This window comes from Astatotilapia calliptera, chromosome 7, assembly GCF_900246225.1.
Source record: "Astatotilapia calliptera chromosome 7, fAstCal1.2, whole genome shotgun sequence".
Taxonomy (NCBI): domain Eukaryota; kingdom Metazoa; phylum Chordata; class Actinopteri; order Cichliformes; family Cichlidae; genus Astatotilapia; species Astatotilapia calliptera.
The window spans coordinates 23,373,102-23,391,447 of NC_039308.1; the positions used below are offsets into that span (position 1 = coordinate 23,373,102).

General features: G+C 41.1%; 1 protein-coding gene across 4 annotated transcripts; it reads left to right on the forward strand.

Annotated features, from left to right (window-relative positions):
• The first annotated feature begins 657 nt into the window (after positions 1-657).
• On the forward strand, positions 658-17,212 carry cabp1b (calcium binding protein 1b). Of its 4 annotated transcripts, none has more exons than XM_026173916.1 (8): positions 658-1,702; positions 10,842-11,009; positions 11,890-11,920; positions 12,026-12,169; positions 12,807-12,916; positions 13,013-13,087; positions 13,201-13,273; positions 15,360-17,212. In XM_026173916.1, the coding sequence occupies exons 1-8, from the start codon at positions 986-988 to the stop codon at positions 15,383-15,385; spliced, it is 1,344 nt and encodes a 447-aa protein (XP_026029701.1). In that variant the 5' UTR covers positions 658-985; the 3' UTR covers positions 15,386-17,212. The 4 variants fall into 4 exon arrangements, with proteins under 4 accessions (XP_026029701.1, XP_026029702.1, XP_026029704.1 ...); XM_026173919.1 differs by lacking the exon at positions 658-1,702 and adding an exon at positions 7,384-7,567 and having other exon boundaries at positions 10,842-11,013; XM_026173918.1 differs by lacking the exon at positions 658-1,702 and adding an exon at positions 7,574-8,290.
• The last annotated feature ends 1,134 nt before the right edge of the window (positions 17,213-18,346 follow it).

Here is an 18,346-nt window from a genome sequence, read left to right on the forward strand (position 1 = left end):
ATATTTATCTCCCCTACACATGTGCAGCCTATAGATAATTCACATTATAAAACATACATAAAATGTTAGTGAAAAAAAAGAGAAAATCCCAAGTTAACACCCTTTCGGTGTATTATTTTTTATAGCGAGATAGTAGAGATTTAACCAGTCTTTTCCTAAATCTGCAAATTGATTTGAAGGATTGGAGAAAAAATCATTTAAGAATCACTTAAAGTATTTCCCCCCCAAAGCTGTCATTTTATTTGACCTTTTGTGACATCATGTTTTACTGTTGCTTTGTGTTGTATATCTCAAGGGTGATCAGCGTTAATTCCAACTTAAAAGTCCTTCTAACTCGTGAAGTGTTTGATAAAAGTTCCAGATTTGCAGGACACAGGGGATCTACCTTGCCCGTCCTTGAAAACAATGACCACCGTCCACTCGCGTTAATGTCACTGAAGCCACTTGTTAGTCCTGACTGCTGTCTGGTCTAATACCATTTCTCTGTCGATGTTTGTGATTTTGATACATCATCCACTGTATGTAAAACATGAACGTGAGCAGAAACGTCCAAGCGACTGCTCGTTAAAAATAAAATAAAAAATAAAAAAAAAGGGGGGGGGGGGGGGGGGCAAAATTAATCGAGCTGCTCATTACGTGTGAAATTATGTGTAGTTACGTGGAGCGGAGTGAACTTGCTGCCGCATGTGACACGCGGCAGCGCAACACAGTGCTGTCATCCAAACTTAGCGGAGCCCCCGTGACTGACCGGCTAGCTGACAGAGCTCAACTTCTACATTTTTCTGCTGCCACTCTCTCGCTCAGGTGCTCCAACTTCCTCTCTGCGCTCTGTCAAGTGTTGATCGAGCGCGTGGATGTGGATTAAAGAGCGGGGTCCCACCGTCTGAGGCTGAACACCTGCACGTGGCGGAGGACTGCCTTCTTTTCCTTTGCTTGACCTTCATCCTTCCTCAGCTTCACTTCGCCTGTCAAACGAGCGCGGACGATGAGCTCATCTCTTCCCAAAAGCGAGTCGACCACCTCTCTTCTTAGAACATCGGGGCCCCACCGCAGGTCTGCCCACGGGGATCGCGGTCCCCACGGTCACAGGAGCCAGCGCTCTCACCACAATCATCCCGCCGGAGCTGGAGGCAGCGAGGACGCGGTCTGGAGGGAAGACTGCGAGACCAGTGTGCGGAGACCTCTCTGCCAACCAAGACATGCCGACTCTCGACATTTAAGTGACCATCATCGGACGCCGAAAAGTCATACTCACCGGCAGCCGACCACCCTGGCTGATGATGAAGATGATGAAGAATACACTCAGGAGGATGTGGGGCACAGGATGAACAGGCATCAGAAACAGCACATCGGGTCCTCGAGATCCAAACAGTCTCATCATCATCATCATCATCATCATCATCACCACCACGACTCCACTCGAGGTGAGGTGCCTCCCGCTGTGCATCCGCAGGTCGGATCCAGACACGACAGGAGAACCTCACCAACCCCATCTTATCCAAAACACCAGGACGATGCAGCTTTCTTCTTCGAGTCCAGCGAGAGAGTCGTCACCGGGTCATCACCCAGCCTCAGCTCAGACCCACCTGCGACAAGCGCACCTGTCCGGCCAGCGGCCAGCCGCAAAACCAAAAGACTAAACGCAGCATCCTCTGAGTATGACTCCAGTCTTCATCCAATAGTGAAATCAGTTTTTGGGCAGGTAAGGAGGTTTGTGGGGAGGGGAGAACATTTAAACTTCGAAAGTGTTCGAAAGTTGATCAAAGTGGGAAAAATTGAATGTCATAATTAATTTATAGATTGACCTTCTTTAAGTTTTCTAAATCTTTTTAAGTTAAATTAAACAATGTCTTGTTTCGACATTAAGTCTGCAGAGTTTTGTTGTAGCATAATGCAAAGGGCAAAATATCAAGCTGTATTACTGCTCAGTAGCAGCATGAATAAAAAAAAAAAGCAGACTCATTAACCAGAAGAAACTGGAACACTCGTTTTTTTTTTTTTGTTTTTTTTTTAATTATTTGCACTAAAGAGAAAAACGTTGTTATTCCCCCACAAAGATCAAAATTGCGTCTATTTACAAAGTGATGCGGCTTGCTCACTTTGAGGTCCTTACTGGATTGCACTACTGGATCTTCATGTTCTGTGTGGACATCACATTCAGACCATCTCCATTCACAGATAAAAAAGAAAATGTTTTGAAAGTCCATCCATCCATCCATCCATCCATCCATCCATCCATCCATCCATCCATCCATCCATCCATTGTCTTTTTCTTATCCAATTCAGGGTCAAAGCAGATCTTTCAGTATAAAAGGACATAAATAAAACAATCCTAAATGAATAAAATAAATATTGCTCATTAGATATTCAGCTTTTTACTTGTGGGTTCCTGTTCGTTGCTGCAAAGGTTTGGTCCATTAACTGCAGCATACATGCTTTTCATAAGAGCTGCTGAAATTCAGCAGCAGGTTTCACAGGTGAGATGAAGGTGAGGCTGGACTGACAGGGTGTCACCCGTTCTGGGCAGATTAAAAATGAATGCATCTTTTCAGTCCGAATCTGGCTCCTGTTTGTTTTGGGTATCCATTACTTTCACGCTCTCTGTAGTCTTTCATGCATCCCGATATGAATGCAGTCACTTTCATTGTTGCTGTCACCTGAGTGACAGCAGGGGGATCAGCTTACCCCCCTGTGTGGAAAATGTTTCAGTGATGAGAGCCCGTGTGTCTCACGCACACACACAACGGTAAGTGAAGCGTTTGTAGAGATATCATTCGTAACATTTGCCAATAACGTGGTGAGTGACAAATGCAGGCTGCATCACTTCACCACCTGTTCACTTCCAAATAAACTAGTTTTCTACAAAGGGTGCCAAATTCCTCCTGTTACTCAGACAGATCAGGAAGCTGCACATGAGATTTTTCAACCCCCTCCACCCCATCTTTTTTTTTCTCATTTCACTTAAAATCCTTCTTCATCATCTTTGGATGATAAAAAGCTAAAGAGGAGACAATTACCTCTCAGTGTGCTAATGTGTTCTAGAAATAACTCCTCAATCCAGGCCAGAGCTTCAATCAGTCTTAGGGGTTCCAGTGAGGCAAAATCCATCCAGCGGTGTGCTATATAAAGTCTCCAGAGCTGCTGATGTGCATAGAATAAGGAGATCTGATATTTTCTGCCTAGATCCCACATGGGAAAAATTCAGATTTTTGATTCAGGGGAACAGTGAGGAAGAATTACATTTGTGAAAGCTAGAAAAAGTATAAAAAGTTATACAAATGTAATTTGAAAATGCAGGCTTACCAAACCAGCAAACCTACTGTAATTAATTCTGATTTTGGATGAAAATAATCAAATTCTCAAAGTGCTTTGTTTTGTGATATCGCCCGGAAGTTCAGTCATACCAAACACGGCCGTCAAAAGCTAAAATGAATTTGTGAGTGGACGCGAGCTAGTTGTGAGTCTGTGTGCATCAGTGTTTGTGTGAGGGAGCCAGCAAGCGAATGATGCATGTGTGAGGACAAAAAGTGAAGAAAGCTGAGAAGGCTTATGCAGGCATGCTTTCTTATTTATTTATTTCTTCTTTTGCACCTGCTCAGCGTCTTACCTAAGCTGTTTCATTTATTTGACAACACAATCGTCATAGTATGCCCTTTAGTACTTCTTAAATCGGGATGTGGCAGCTTGACACCGGGTCCAGCAATGAGGCATTAAACTCCCTGCAAACTCTTTCTTTTCATATTTTCTTATGTAACATCAAGATCTGCACACAATCCTAACAGAACACACTCGCTGCATGTAGAGAAGGCTAAAAATAGCCCAACAAGACCTGATTATGAGAGACTGGAGGAGGGCAGGGTGTTTTTTTCCTCTTTTTATTACTTTTTGTTTTGTCTTGGCAAAAATATTCAGGCTTCTGCAAGTGCGCTTCCTGATTGAGAAAGACGGTGAATGTTTTTTCAAGCCGTCATCTTAAAATTCACATTTTAATACGTGAATCATGATGACTCACGATGACCACAGAGGCAAGTGTGGGGGTTAGAATAAGGACAAATGTGTTTTGCCGCTTGCATTTTGCCGATTGTTTGTTATAGGGAGATTGTGGCACTGTGATTCACTCAAATTTTCTATCCTTAGAGCATCCATGCACCGTAATTAGCTCCCATTATCCCAGCACATTCTGGCCTTTGAACCATTCGGGTTTAAAAGGACACCTTGATCGAGGACAGAGCACTTTTACGTCCCAGTAGAAAATTTGTTTCTATTTTAAAAGCCCAACTACAGCTCTCGGTTTTTGTGACCTTGTTCTGCACACTCTCGCAGGAAATGTGGAAATGTAGTAGAGAACTGTTATTGAAAGATGTGTGATGAGAAATTATTATGAAGAGAAATCTCTTATTTTTTTTCTAAAATAATAGTTGAAGGATGTGCATTGACCAGCAGAGGGAGCAAGTATCATTTGTACCAAGGTTTTTGAGCTGCCAGTGTGCAGGTGAGGGATAGAGAGGGTGGAGTGGGGGGAGAATGTCACATCAGGGAGCCAGGAGAAGCGAAAGGGCCGGGAAAGAAAGTGAAGGGAGCGGGGAGGAATCGCATAAATGAGGGGGACAAAGGATGTAAAATAGGAATAGTGAGCGCCTTTACTGGCAGACCTGATGATTGTTATACCAGCAAACGCTCATCACCTCTCACTTCCTCGCTCCCACCTGAAAAGACAATCTAAGGAAAAGGTCTTAAAACACAGATTAAGTCCACTTCCTGTTACTCGTCTTGTACTCGCACGCACTGATGTTTCCTTCTCTTCCTTTCCTTTTTCCTTTTTCCTTTTTTGACCTGGGTCATAGTGACGTTTGAGAGGGGATAAAAGGAGAGTGCCTACAGGGGGGGGGGGAGCACAAATGAGTAATATGAGGAGAAAGATCAGGGTGAAAATAAGAAGAACATATCTAGAACATACAAAGCTATTTTTAGACATATGGTAGGTATATTTATATCTCCAAGAAGGAGGTAAACCCCTTTTTTGAGATGAGGATTAGAGGCCCGTGCACACACATGCACATGCTACATTATGAAGTGTGTGTGTGTGTGAGTGCATGTGTGCCCATGTGATGATGCTAAATATTGATGCAGACCTGAGGCTGAAAGGGAAAATCAGTGTGAGAGACTGCGAGACAGACTAGAAGGGATAAATGACTCAGAGGGAGAGAAAAAAAAAATCAGCAATAACTGACATGCAATAAAAAGACACATGAATATTTTTCCCCTGCTGACACACTGGATGTTTAACTCCTCTCACATAAAAGCAGATGTTTGAAAGAAAAATACTTAAATACTGACTATAATCTGACTCCAATGAATGAATCAGCTGCAGGATAAAAACTGTGACGTCTCAACCCAAACACAAGAAGATGACGCAAGTGCGCACTGCGTGTCTTTTCACCGCTCGGATGTCCTTTGATGACGAACTCACAAACAAACCACATGAATTCTGTGGTCACAGTCTCCTTGTTTGTGTAATATTAACTCGGTGGCTTTAGAGGACAACGGCTGGTGAACTCATGTGAGCTTATTATTGCATCAGTCCCCTCCCTCACCCTCCTACTTCTCTCAGCTCATTTAACACAGCTGATGGCCGAGGATGGATGAAACAGGATTATGTTTGACCTCAAATCTCAAATAAATCGCAAAGGAAACGATTAATATTCCTGTTTGATTTAGATTCCTGCCTTGTGCGCGTATGTAGACTCTTGAGAAATGGTCACCCCATAACCATCTGATACTAATATCAACGAAAGTAAATGACATGCTTCTTAGTGGGTAAAGTATCCGAGAGTGAGTATGATGGAAAAGGGAAAGGATACAGCAAAAAGAGAGAGAGAGGGATGGATCTCATGCCCGTGCACACTATGGTGTGACATTATAAGAGCTGACGGCTCCTGTGTCTGACGTCTGATGTGTTCTGAAGTTCACAATGAGCCTGTGGTGAGAGGCTGGATGAATCACCCAAGGAACAACGCAGAGGAGCCGCTCAGATATTGAATGGGAGATAGATGTGAAGCAACTTGGGCGTGAATGTGTTTATTAGAACATCAGTGAATAGACAAGGTCGGACAGGAGGGGGAAATATTGATGCACGTCAGTGCCGCAGCAACCGACTGTTAAGTTACCACTAGGTGGATGTTTATGACAGAAAGAAGAACTTTTCCTGCATAAAATGACGACTACCAAAATCCTAAAAGCTTCTCCTCAGTTTTCTTTTTAAACATTACCAACATAATTAGATTTTCTATCAAACAACAGCTTGGTTGTAAGAAATAATCATTCATTTTATCATATGCAAAAAACCCAAACTGGTCATAAATAATAAATGTTTAAGGCAGAACTTGTTTACATACCTTAAAATATGCCTCAGAGGGAAGGGCTTTTACTTAAGAGGGACATGTCAATAAGAACATGTCTGAATTCTCACTTAAAACTCCTGCAATAAACACGCTGTGCATTTTAAAGTCATGCAATATATGTACAGTATGTATCACCAAATCACAACAATAGTCCCTTTAAGGCACTTTATATTTTAAGGTAAAGATGCTACAAAAAATAGAGGACACACTAACAATTAGATGGCCCCCCTAAGCACTTGGTGACAGTGGGAAGGAATAACTCCCTTTTAAGAGGTAGACACCTCCGGCAGAACCAGGCTCAGGGAGGGGCGGCCATCTCCCGTGAGCTGTTAGGGGTGAGGGGAGGAAGACGGGACAAAAGAAACACTGTGGAAGAGAACCAGAGGTCAATAATAACTAACGAGTAAATGCAAAATGGTATGGAAACACATATAGTGAGACAAAATGAAATGAGTGAATTAACTTTAAGCTCATATTTTTGTTTGTTAAGTTTTTATTGCACCCTGGAATAAAAGGTACAGCATTTACTTTAAATGTGAAGCCTAGTAGGACAAAGTGTTGATCAGTCAATTAGCCCACATTTGCATTTGCATGCATTATCCTTTTCACTACTGTTTTTACAGAGGCTTCATTTTTAGAAAGCCACATTTTTGGTCATTGTGCCTGACAACAAATGTATGCTTGTGTGTGTGTGTGTGTGTGTGTGTGTGTGTGTGTGTGTGTGTGTGTGTGTGAGGCTGAGAGAGAGCATTTATTTTCCGTCTGTGTGTGTTTGCATTTGCACACACTGATTTGAATCCTCCAGCGTGGTGGTTCAGAATCCATGTGTCATTTCTTGCACATTTTAGCTTTGATCTGAATCCGAGCCCTTCAAGCTTAACGTGACTTTGTGATGCTTCTACGTCTTTGTGTGTATGTGTGTGGTCGACACATACAGGGAGAGGGAGAGAGAGCAGGGATGGATGCTGGGGGTAGAGTGGTGGGAATAGGGGGGAAGAGAGAGCGTGTGTTATATTTTTAGCTCCACAGCCCCACATCCAAGAGTGTCTAATCGAGCGTGTGTACGAGTGAGAGAGAGAGAGAGGGAGAGAGAGAGATGTGTCTGTGTGTGCATGTGCGTGTGTGCATGTTTGGATTAGTGTCTCCAGCATCTTGCTCAGGGGAAGGTAATATGCTTGTCCGAACGAGCTTCTTCTGTCACATTCGTATAGATGGTTTAGAACTGTGGGGTGAGCAGGACTTGGGGGAGCAATTGAGGGGGAAAAGAGCATGAGACAGACTGACGGACAGAGAGAGAAGAGAGAGAGAGGGAGAGAGATAACAGAGACAGAGAGAGAAGAGAGAAAGGGTAGAGGGAGGGAAGACACAGTAGGAGAGAGGATAGAATGAATAAGCAGTCTTTCTTTTCTACTTCTGGCATTTGCATCTCGAGCTGATTACATGCATGCTTCCTCTCTTTCGCGCATCTTTGTGTTTTTTCTGACCTGTCCGTCATTCTTGTTTACATATTTCCCTCCCTTTGTCTCAGTGTCCCTCCCCCTCGTTCCAGTGTCCTTGCCTCCAGGTCCTCCCTGCACACTCCTCTCCGTCCTATTCCCCTCGTACCTCCTATTATATCCCTGCTCTTCTCCCTGCCTTCTCCCAAATGTCTTCCTTTATTAGTCAATGACCCACTGAACCCTCTTTCGCTTTCTAATCACTCTTATTCCCATGCATGCCTGGAAACACTTGCAAACACACATGCATACACGTGCACTTACATGCAGGCTCACTAACACAGCCACAGTTAGAGAGAAAACATAAGACAGGAAGATTTTTTTTTTTTTTTTGGTTTGTTTGTTTTTGCAATGGGCAACTCTGTAAAGTCGCTTAAAATTTTCACCAAGAAGGTAAGGTCCGCTTTGAGGTTTTTCATTCTCCTTGAATCTCCTCCTTCCTGGTGCATGTTTTTCTAATGGTTTGTCCCCAACCTGACCGATGGCTAGTTGACTGGATCTGCACTGACTGAGCTGGCGTACTGTTAGATATTTTACATTCAGGCTGTGTGGAGAATAACAGCAGAATAATTTAAGATTAAAGCTCGTCTCTTATGTACTTTTAGCCAAGTCAGGAGCTTTTAGTTTTGATCTTTAAAACTCAGTCTGCATTTACACGTTGACATTTTTAAGGACTTCAGAAAGATTTCTCTTTCCTTATCAGTGCATGTATTCACATAGAGGTTCAAGGGGCTGGTCAGTCCTCTCGGTTGACCTGTCGACTGCATCTGTGAATTAGGATCACATCACTTAAGGTCAGTCAGGCTGCACACCACCTTATCAGCCAGGTGAAGATGCTACCTTGTTGAACAGCACCTGCAGGATGCGATCAGGCAGTGGAAATGTTGCAAACAGGTGTGCTGTTTTCACTGGCTCAGAGTCTTTGGGCTTATTAATACATCTAATTTTGGATTACATCTTTCACGTATCAGCGTATGCTTGAATAGACCGTCAGTGTAGCAGGGAGACAGACCCACGAATAGAATTTCCTTTATTGCGCCAGCTGCACATCCTTGAGGAAGAACAATATGACAAGCAACTGTTGATGCCATCTGTGCAAAAATTGGTTGGAGTGCTGAAGAAGTTCTTGCTTGACTTCAGCGTTTCTTTGACAACCTCTCAGATTTTTCTTTGGTCTTGTATGTGCGTGTGTGTGCGTGTGTACGTGTATTTTCTTTTTTAGTTATATAAAAGCTAGCGCATGTGTTCATAGTACTTTTCTGGCACGATATAGCCACAGACAGCCCCGCTCCATGCATCACTTGGTCAGATTACCCAGTGGGCATCCGCTCCTGTGGTGAAAACTGTAGGAATGCACGAACTGGCAGGACGACTGGCATGGTAACAGATGGAGTGTGAAGGTCATTTGTAGAGCGCATAATAGTGTGTGTTTGTGCATATTGCACAAGCATGCATATTAATTTTTCATTGCATATGCATGCAGATGTCTTGTGCTGACAGTATAAAGCATCTGAACGTTGTACAAATTCATGTCAGAAAGATTTCAAACAACAGCAAAATGGTCCGATGGTAACTCGTTGTGATATAACGTCTACTTCTCTACCTTTTAGCTTTAAATTCCTGCATTGAGTTGGATGTTAAAGTGCAGTAATTCAAAACTAGATCAATGTGACATGTTTTATAAGAGATATTGGTGCATTAAAATTAGTTAATCTCATCTTGACCAAAATGCACATTAGACTCTGTTTTTTAAATAGCAATCTGAGCTGTGTTGGTCTGCAGCTGGACCTTCTGGACCTTATTTGGCTTAGAAAAACTGTTTTAATTAACTTGTAGCCCTCTCGGTAATCACAATGACTGATGTGAGAGAACAACATTCGCCCCCTGGTTGATTGGCTAATTGGTGATTATAATTAAATGGCTGGCTGAACGTCAGCATCACCTTCAGGAAAACTGTTTTATAATGTGCACAACCCCCCCAAAAACAAAACAAAAAAACAGAAAACTAGCCACTTCTGGGTCATTTTAAGTAACAATCCCAGCAATAGTGCTGTAGCTGACTTGCATGGACTCACTATAACACTCTAAATGCCCTTATTTGACCTCGTGCTGAACTAAAAGAAAACCGTACTACTGCTTACAGATTTGCAATCTAAAAATAAATTGTGTCAGTCCAAAGCACAAGCACTCTTGTAGAAAAAAAATATTAAGAAATTCTTTGATTTTAGTAGAGCTTGGGTCTTATTTTGTTAGTTCTGGCCATTGCTTAGATAATATTGCACCCTCCATTTTCTGTGATAAGATCTGGGGAGCAATCATGCAACTGCTTTCTACTACTATTATTATTATTATTACAATTCATCCCTGTAGAGCAAAAAAACTGATATCAGAGTTAAGTGTGACCAGTGTGTGGAGTTGGACTTGTTGTTTCCCCACATCTCAGCAATTGTGGTGAGTGCAGTGTTATCGTAATCACTGGAAACAATGGCCAAAGCTACTCAAGTCAAACCACATTGTGTAATGAATCAAAATGATCACAATAACCTGTGAGGACCATTAAAAAATGATAGGCACTATTTACATTAGGCTATTGCTTTGTGACATGAAAAGAGGCCTGCATCCTGCTCTGCAGTGTTCTGCTGTGCAGGATGGTTTTTGCTGGATGGATTTATACGTAGATGGCATCAGTTGCTCTGTCACTATATTTTACACCCACTTATCTGTCACTGAGATCCTTTCCTCTGTCATGACTCACCTGACTCCACACTTTCCAATGACTGACAGACATATGTCTGTCATCTATGATCCTCCTCTGAACCCTCCCTCCTTCCCATCTCCATGTTGGCTCCTTGTTGAAACAATACCTCAACAAACTGAGTCACACTCTCTACCCCTGTCTTTGCCTCTTCATCCATATCCGGCTACCCACCGGATGCTTCTTCAGGACCAGAAGAAGAACTACAAAGCAGTGCAATCCTGTGAGGAGGGGGGATCTGGGGGGGCCTATCTTGAGCCACTAGTAGCCCTGGCCCAGAATGGAGCCAACATGCACAACATACTGGGGCCTGCATGCATCTTTCTACGCAAGGGCTTCGCTGAGAGCCGGCAGGCTGTACGTAAGTCCAGAAAATATCATGTGCATGCATGCCAAGAGAGATTATAGCACACAATGCAGTACATGCACAACAACCAAATCCCATGTGTGTAGCAATCACCTTCTACTGTAATGTCAGCACTTCCTGCATGTATTGAAGAGTGGTCGGGCTTAGAAGATGGGTTTTTTTTGTTGGATAATTTAAGTTGAATGCTGAAAGGGCATGTGAGCATCTGTTATGCATGAGGATGGATGCATTTTGTAGCTGGATGGAGGATTATTAGGACAGGTTATGGCAGCGGCAGAAATGCTACTCACATGGTGATTATTTCTCTTCATCTATTCCCAGCAGCTGACAACACGACTCAAGGTCTTGTTATTAAAGCCAGGAGCAATGCTGAAATCCTCAGTGCGGACGACTCTTCTGATGATGAGCTCTCATATGGGACTTCTTAAAGGATACAGTGGTCGAGACTAGTTATTCTAATTCAATGGACTGACACATATTATTTTGTATTAACATCTTCCTTTAGTCTCTGTATTTACCCTAAATACTAACAATTTTCACTCATTGCGCACACATTCGTTCTAAAGACACAGTAAATGGTTCTGATTCTCTTCTGCTGCAACAAAGGCCATACATTTTGTTTCTGGTATTTCACTTTGATCCCACTGCCTAATTATAAATAGAAGACTCAATGTTTTATTAACTGTGTGATCCCACTAATAATTTCTTTCTCTCTATAGCTGGAGTGAAAACTGAAAGCTCGTGGCACTCTGTGGCACTGTGGTTGCCAATTTACTTTTTTACAGTGTCATTTTGTATGCTGGGAATTGGCCTGATTTTTTAAGATATCAGCAGTGTTTGGGTACTAACTTGCAATATGATCCTCCACAGGATCGAGAGCTGAGGCCAGAAGAAATGGATGGTATGCTATGTTGTTAGTAAAAAATAAAGAGTGAATTTTACAGTATTATGAAGTAGTTTTCAACACATCTTTGTCACATTTACACTTAATTTCATTTGGTCTCAGAGCTGCGCGAGGCCTTCAAGGAGTTTGACAAAGACAAAGATGGGTTCATTGGCTGTAAAGACCTGGGGAACTGCATGAGAACTATGGGATACATGCCAACAGAGATGGAGCTAATAGAACTGAGCCAGCAGATCAACATGAACTGTAAGTTAGAAGTGTGCCTGTGTGCTTGATTCATTGCCAAATATGCATAAAAATTGAAAGAGAGATTTCTCCCTAATATGCATTCACTTCTTTTATCCTGTAGCGCTGCTTATCCATCTAGATTGTTCTGATAAGAGCCGCCCAGTTTTGGAGAGATTGGCTGTAGAGATATCAGTCTTCTCTTTTATGTAAAGGAACCAAATGCACTTACCTTATGGTGGATGCAAACTGAACGTGACACTCAGCTTGTGTGTTCTGGCTACAAGATTTGCACAGCCACAACCGGATTACCCAAACCTTTATTTGGAAGTTTAAAAGGTTGCCATTTGACATCCTAGTGTTCTTCACAAAAAGAATCAGGACATTTTAACTCATGAAATTCCCACTTCCTTGGTCTCTGGTCATCACTACATATTGCCATCTAATACCGCTATATTAAAGGTAAAATAAGCAGCTTTACGGCCAATCAGAACATTGAAGATTGATAAATAGTGCTAGCTGCCAGGATTTTGGGGTAAACTGACCCTTTAAAATTAGAGTTTACTCTTCACCATTACTATTCATATGATAATGTTGAAATGAAGAAAACAAAATTCTGCCAGTTTTTGCTCATAAAAGCTGACATTTTATCCGTCAGTGGGAGGACATGTTGACTTTGAAGACTTTGTTGAACTCATGGGGCCCAAACTTCTGGCTGAAACAGCAGACATGATAGGGGTGAAGGAGCTGAGGGATGCCTTCAAAGAGGTAAGGAAAGGCGGGATTTTTTTTCAATGCTATATTTTCATTTAATACCAATAAATATTTTTTGTTTTTAGTAATGTGTTTATTTCCCATTTTCAGTTCGATACTAATGGTGACGGCGAGATTAGCACTGCAGAACTCAGAGAGGCCATGAAAAAACTTCTGGGACAGCAGGTACAGAGCTGCTCTCGTGCCTGTAGCTTTCCATCCATCACTGTCCAGCCTGTCTGCTTTTAAACCTTTGTGCCACAGAAGCTCACACTATCACACCAACCTGACTTTTCTAGGTTGGACACAGAGAACTGGAGGAAATACTGCGAGACATTGACATCAACGGAGATGGACGTGTAGACTTTGAAGGTAGAAAATACTGTGAAGTATGTCTGGGAACACAGTATAACCTTTTTTTCTGCTTTTGTCCTTCTCTCTCAACCTTCAGTCTATCTCTGAAACACACACGCACACAGCTATTTCACATATAAGCAAAATCCCACTATGTGTCTGCCTTATATACCAATACCATGCTGAGAGTGAGGTGAGGGGATGAAGCAGTAGGTCTGTCTCAGATAATCTCCTTGCCAAAGGTTTATGTCACCTCATAGATTACCCACAGAGAGAAAGATGTATACAGCAGGATGCCGGGGATGAAAATTTAAGGCTGTTTTGCTGTTCTCAGCAGTGTTACTAAACTTAGAGATACATAATTTCAGGTTTTTGGGTGAAGATCAGAAAAGAACGTACAAGAAGATGTGAGGCAGGAGAGAACCATCAGGTTGCTAATGAGGCTGACGAGAGAATAAATATGAATACTCAGCACTTGGTTATGCGCTCGAGTGCCTCGGTAATTGTTTTAAAGCTAAAAATAGATATGGAAGCAAATATAATTGGGTAGAAAAAGAAATGAGGTTTAGAAATTGCTCTCATAGACGGTATGAATTGGGGTCTACTCAGATCTACTTGAAACCTCAAGTTCAGCTCTGTTTTAGGATCCTGTAGTATTAGTATGTATCCAGTACTTATTTAATATCGTGTGCATGCAAGTGGATCAGCGATTATGACTTTTATAAGCCCTGGTAACACCTGCAGACTGATTCAACCTGATGTGTAGTTTTGCTTTTTGATATCTTTATTAAACTTTAATTGATTTTTTTGTCTTTTACTGGGAACTTTATAGCTTTTTTTAAAGCTTTTAATATAGCACAGCAAACTGATATCAAGGGTAAATGTGACGTGTACTGGACACAAACACAAAGCTCAGAGAGGCAGAACTCTAATAAACAAGGACTTATTTTGGCTGTTGCAAAGTGCCAAACAAGTCGAAACGCAAGAAAAAATAAATACCATGTGATAACACACAACTCGGCAAAGGAAAGGGGACACAGGACTATTTATATACACAAGGCTAATCACGGAGCTGGGCAACAGCCACAGTAAAACACGGACACACAGAACGTGCATACCTGACTAATAACTCCACAAATAACAAAAAGCTGGAGGCTTATCACACTTTAAAATAAATGAAAAATCAAAACCTAAACCATAACTACATGTAAGAACCAAACGGAGATCAGGGAATAAATCTGGAGACATAACAAATACTGTCTGTTTAGTTGCTTAACGCTCCATCATCTCAGTGTTGTGGCTAGCATTTGGCGCTTTACCACTGAAAACAGCTGCCTGCTGCATCTGGAAACAATGCTACTGGAGATGTGAGAGTGGCTCACAGCAGTTTGTTATTCCATAAAGTTTAAAGGTATCACCTGTATACACCAGTTTTGACACCTCAGTATATATCAATAAAGACATATCTTGTAAAGAAGGTCATGAAATATACAAGAAACCACTCAGTTAAAAAAAAAGACCTTCAAGGGTTCCTCTCATTCAGCTTTTAGAGGAAGAAAAATCAAAGTGCTAGTCTGTGTAGCCAAAACAATGAGCTAAAAAGCACAGAAATGCTAAACATAGCTGTGTGAAATCCAGTGATCATTATCTTGTTTGAGCCCAAAATTTACCCAACTATCTTCAGACTAACATATTATTAGCCCCATGACATCATCAGTACAAAATAAAGGGCAAAAACCGAGTTTCTCTTACGTAAACTCATGAGCCGATGTGTCATTGACTATTTAACTTGCATATTTTCTTTGTTGACAGAGATAGATTGGCAGTAATAATACCCAAGTTAATGCATGGCCTAGAGATCAAGTCATGCTCATTTAGCAGCACACGATCTCTGGCGATATCATTAAGACATTTTTTTTGGAAGCAATATAAATATATTCAGCACTTTGAAGCAAATACAGGCTTTCTCATATTCTGCTGCTACTGAGCAAGGTCAGCTTGTGCTCCAGTATCTCCAACAACCATACCGTAGTTCTGCTCCGTTTTGGCCACCACAGGAGGTCCCTGCACTGTGTGAATAATCTCTCCTTTGTTTAATTTTCAGAATTTGTGCGGATGATGTCTCGGTGAGTTCCTGGCTGAGAGCTAAAACGACAGCCTGGATTCTCTGTTGGGTTTTGGAGGAAAAGAAGTGCAAGTAGCACAGAATACTGATGAAGCTTGAACTTCTGAATCTGTCAATGAAGAAGACAGCAAAAAAAACAAAACAAGAAAACATATCAAACCCTGCCCTGAAACTGCCACGCTGAAGCACAAATGCTGACGACTACAGTCGGGAGCAACACTGTTAAGAATAATATGCTGCTGCTGTTTCCAAGAGCATAAACAAAACCAATAGCTGCATTTCTGACTTTTGCAAAGTAGTTTTTACAAACGTATTTTCCTTTAACGACAACATTTCTAATGTTGATGTGCTTTTTTCTCCTGACTCAATGGGTGAAGCTGTTTTGCTCACCTACAAACTACATGCTATTACACTTTAATAATTGTAGCAATTAAGAAGAAGCAGCAGTATGCCAGCAAACACCCGAACTCATACAGCACATTCCTTTTTTTAATGCCGAGCGTATCTGAAGCACAAATACAAATGGCAATATAGAAACATGTTACGTGACCCCTGTCAAGCAGCGTGTTTGTGTTTTGTGCATACTGTTGTTTCTTTCCACCTTGTGCTGTACATGTGTTATGTCACTGGAGACTATCGTGACCCAGTATTTGTTCGGTATATGTTATGTAGCACCGATACAGTTCTCATGACTTTAATAACATTATACCTATTTTACTGTGATATATAGACTATACATATATATTTATGTGTGTGTCATTGCCACTGTGCATAAGACTGACGGACTCTTTCAACTGCAACTTGCTAATCTTGAAGATAGGCCTTACTTTTTATATATATGCTGTGTTTTGCTATTTCTGAATTACTTCCGCGAGTATATTCAGAATACACAAAACATGTTTTGACACTGAGAAATCATCCACGCCTGACTGTGCAAGCGTGGGATCAACAAAGAGGTAAATTATAGGTGGTAAAGAGATGGGGTTAGTGCTTTTATTATCATCAGCGAGCTTTGATAATTTTGAGTTTCTTTGTGAGTTTTGCTGAGTGAACAAAATATTTGTGAAGTTAAAAAAAATCTCACTTGGTGCAACATTTACACTTTTACCTTTAATACCTCAAAATCAGTCAAACGACCAACCTCACTCTCGAACTCCCTCCTGGCACACGCTTATTTTTAATACACTGCACGGACAAAGCTATTGGGCCACCTATACACTACACCTAAATCCCATTTCTTAATTCCCACTCTAACTCTGTTTGAAATGCTGACTATAAGTGATAGGTAAGTTCTCTGTCTAATTTTGCTACAGTGTTACAAAGTCAAATGATAAATTTAACTGAATCTAATTGAATTAAATGCACTTGATTGGCATATATTTAGATTATACAAAATATATTTTCTTTAATAATGACTTATTTGAATAAATTGACCTTTGATTTTATATAGTTCAGTTGCACTTTGCTCAAAATTATTGTTTCGTGTTTATGAGGGTGAAGAATCATTTTTTGTGTGTGATTGGTCGCGATCTCTATTCCACTTCAACCCAAAGGTGTTTGTCGGGGTTGAGGTCAGAGCTCTGCAAGTTCTCCCACACCAGCTATGCCTTTATGGACCTTGCTTCGAGTACATTGATGCTGGAACAAAAAAAAGGGGGCCTTACCCAAACGGTCCCCACTACGTTGGAGAATTGTCTAATATGTCTTGTTAAGATGAAGCTATGGGCGGTCCAATATTTTTGTCCATGTAGTGTACCAGCTTCCTTACCGTCATTATTATTTCCAAGGAAGCAGTGGAAGCTTCTTTATGGTAAAATAAAAAGCCAAAGAAAGTTTACAAACATTATTTGTGAGTCTAATCCAGTTTGGTAAGTAGATGCAATATTTTTCAGAAATTTGATGCACTGAATTACCTTTTCAAAACGACTGCGTGAAATGCGCTTTAGTTGTTGGGACAGCTAAATTATTTGTAGACTGTTCATGAATGGATGTGAGGGTATATGCATGCTGTTTAAAAAAAGAAGAAGAAAGAGTTGTGATTTTACTTGTTTTAACTGTGTGAAACTATGCATGCTAATAAACTACTGCAATTTGTAGCAGAATCTAAAAGAAATAAAGATTTTTATTCCAAATTGAGATTAGGCCATGTGTGAATGTGTGTTTCTTCTTAACCTCAAACACTGTGATGGGGATGTTTCCTTTCTTTCTTTTGACTGGAGTCGTGTCACAGAATTCACATTTTTATTGGACAATAAGATTCTTGTTTAAAGAAACTTTGAAAATATTGAGACTTGACTCTCATCAGACCTACTGTAGTATTTGCACTCCATACTAGCATCTGCTCACATCTTCACATAACAAAAAAGAAACCCTTGTTGGATGCCTCATTATCTTTCACTTCCACCCACTGCTTCCGGACTCTAGAGAAACCAAAAAGGGACATTTCTCCTCTTATGTGGAGTTTATTCAGAAGCAGAGACTGGAGGATATGTGCAAAATAGCTCCTTTATACAAATAGTCAGAGTCAACAGATAAATGCTGAGGTGGAGATAGAGTGATACAATCTGTGAGGAGTGAGAGTGCACTACTTGGAAATCTGAAGTTGCATGTTCAGTCTAAAAATGGTGAGACAGAAATACTTAATACTATAAAAAAAACTTAGAAATGATTTGGAAATATGCTCAATGGACATTTTATTGGGTACACCTTGCTAGTACTAGCCTTGATCCCCAAATGCCTTCAGAACTTCTTTTTGACCCATTGAATGGTGCTGGAAACTTTCCTCAGAGATTTTGGTCCGTACTGACATGATAGCATCACACAATTGCTGCTCATCCATGATGAGAATCTCCTGTTCTACCATATCCCACAAATGTGCTCTGTGTGAACAGTGAACTCACCGTTATATTGAAGATACCAGAATGATATGATTTGAGCTTTGTGTCATGGTGCATTACCTTGCTGAG

What these genes read in the sequence shown, in the direction of transcription:
- cabp1b (XM_026173916.1), top strand. Translation starts at nt 986, where the DNA reads ATGAGCTCATCTCTTCCCAAAAGCGAGTCGACCACCTCTCTTCTTAGA. An exon ending in GAGGCCAGAAGAAATGGATG is followed by an intron (nt 11,921 to 12,025) that starts GTATGCTATGTT and finishes ATTTGGTCTCAG; the next exon opens with AGCTGCGCGAGGCCTTCAAG. An exon ending in CCAGCAGATCAACATGAACT is followed by an intron (nt 12,170 to 12,806) that starts GTAAGTTAGAAG and finishes TTTATCCGTCAG; the next exon opens with TGGGAGGACATGTTGACTTT.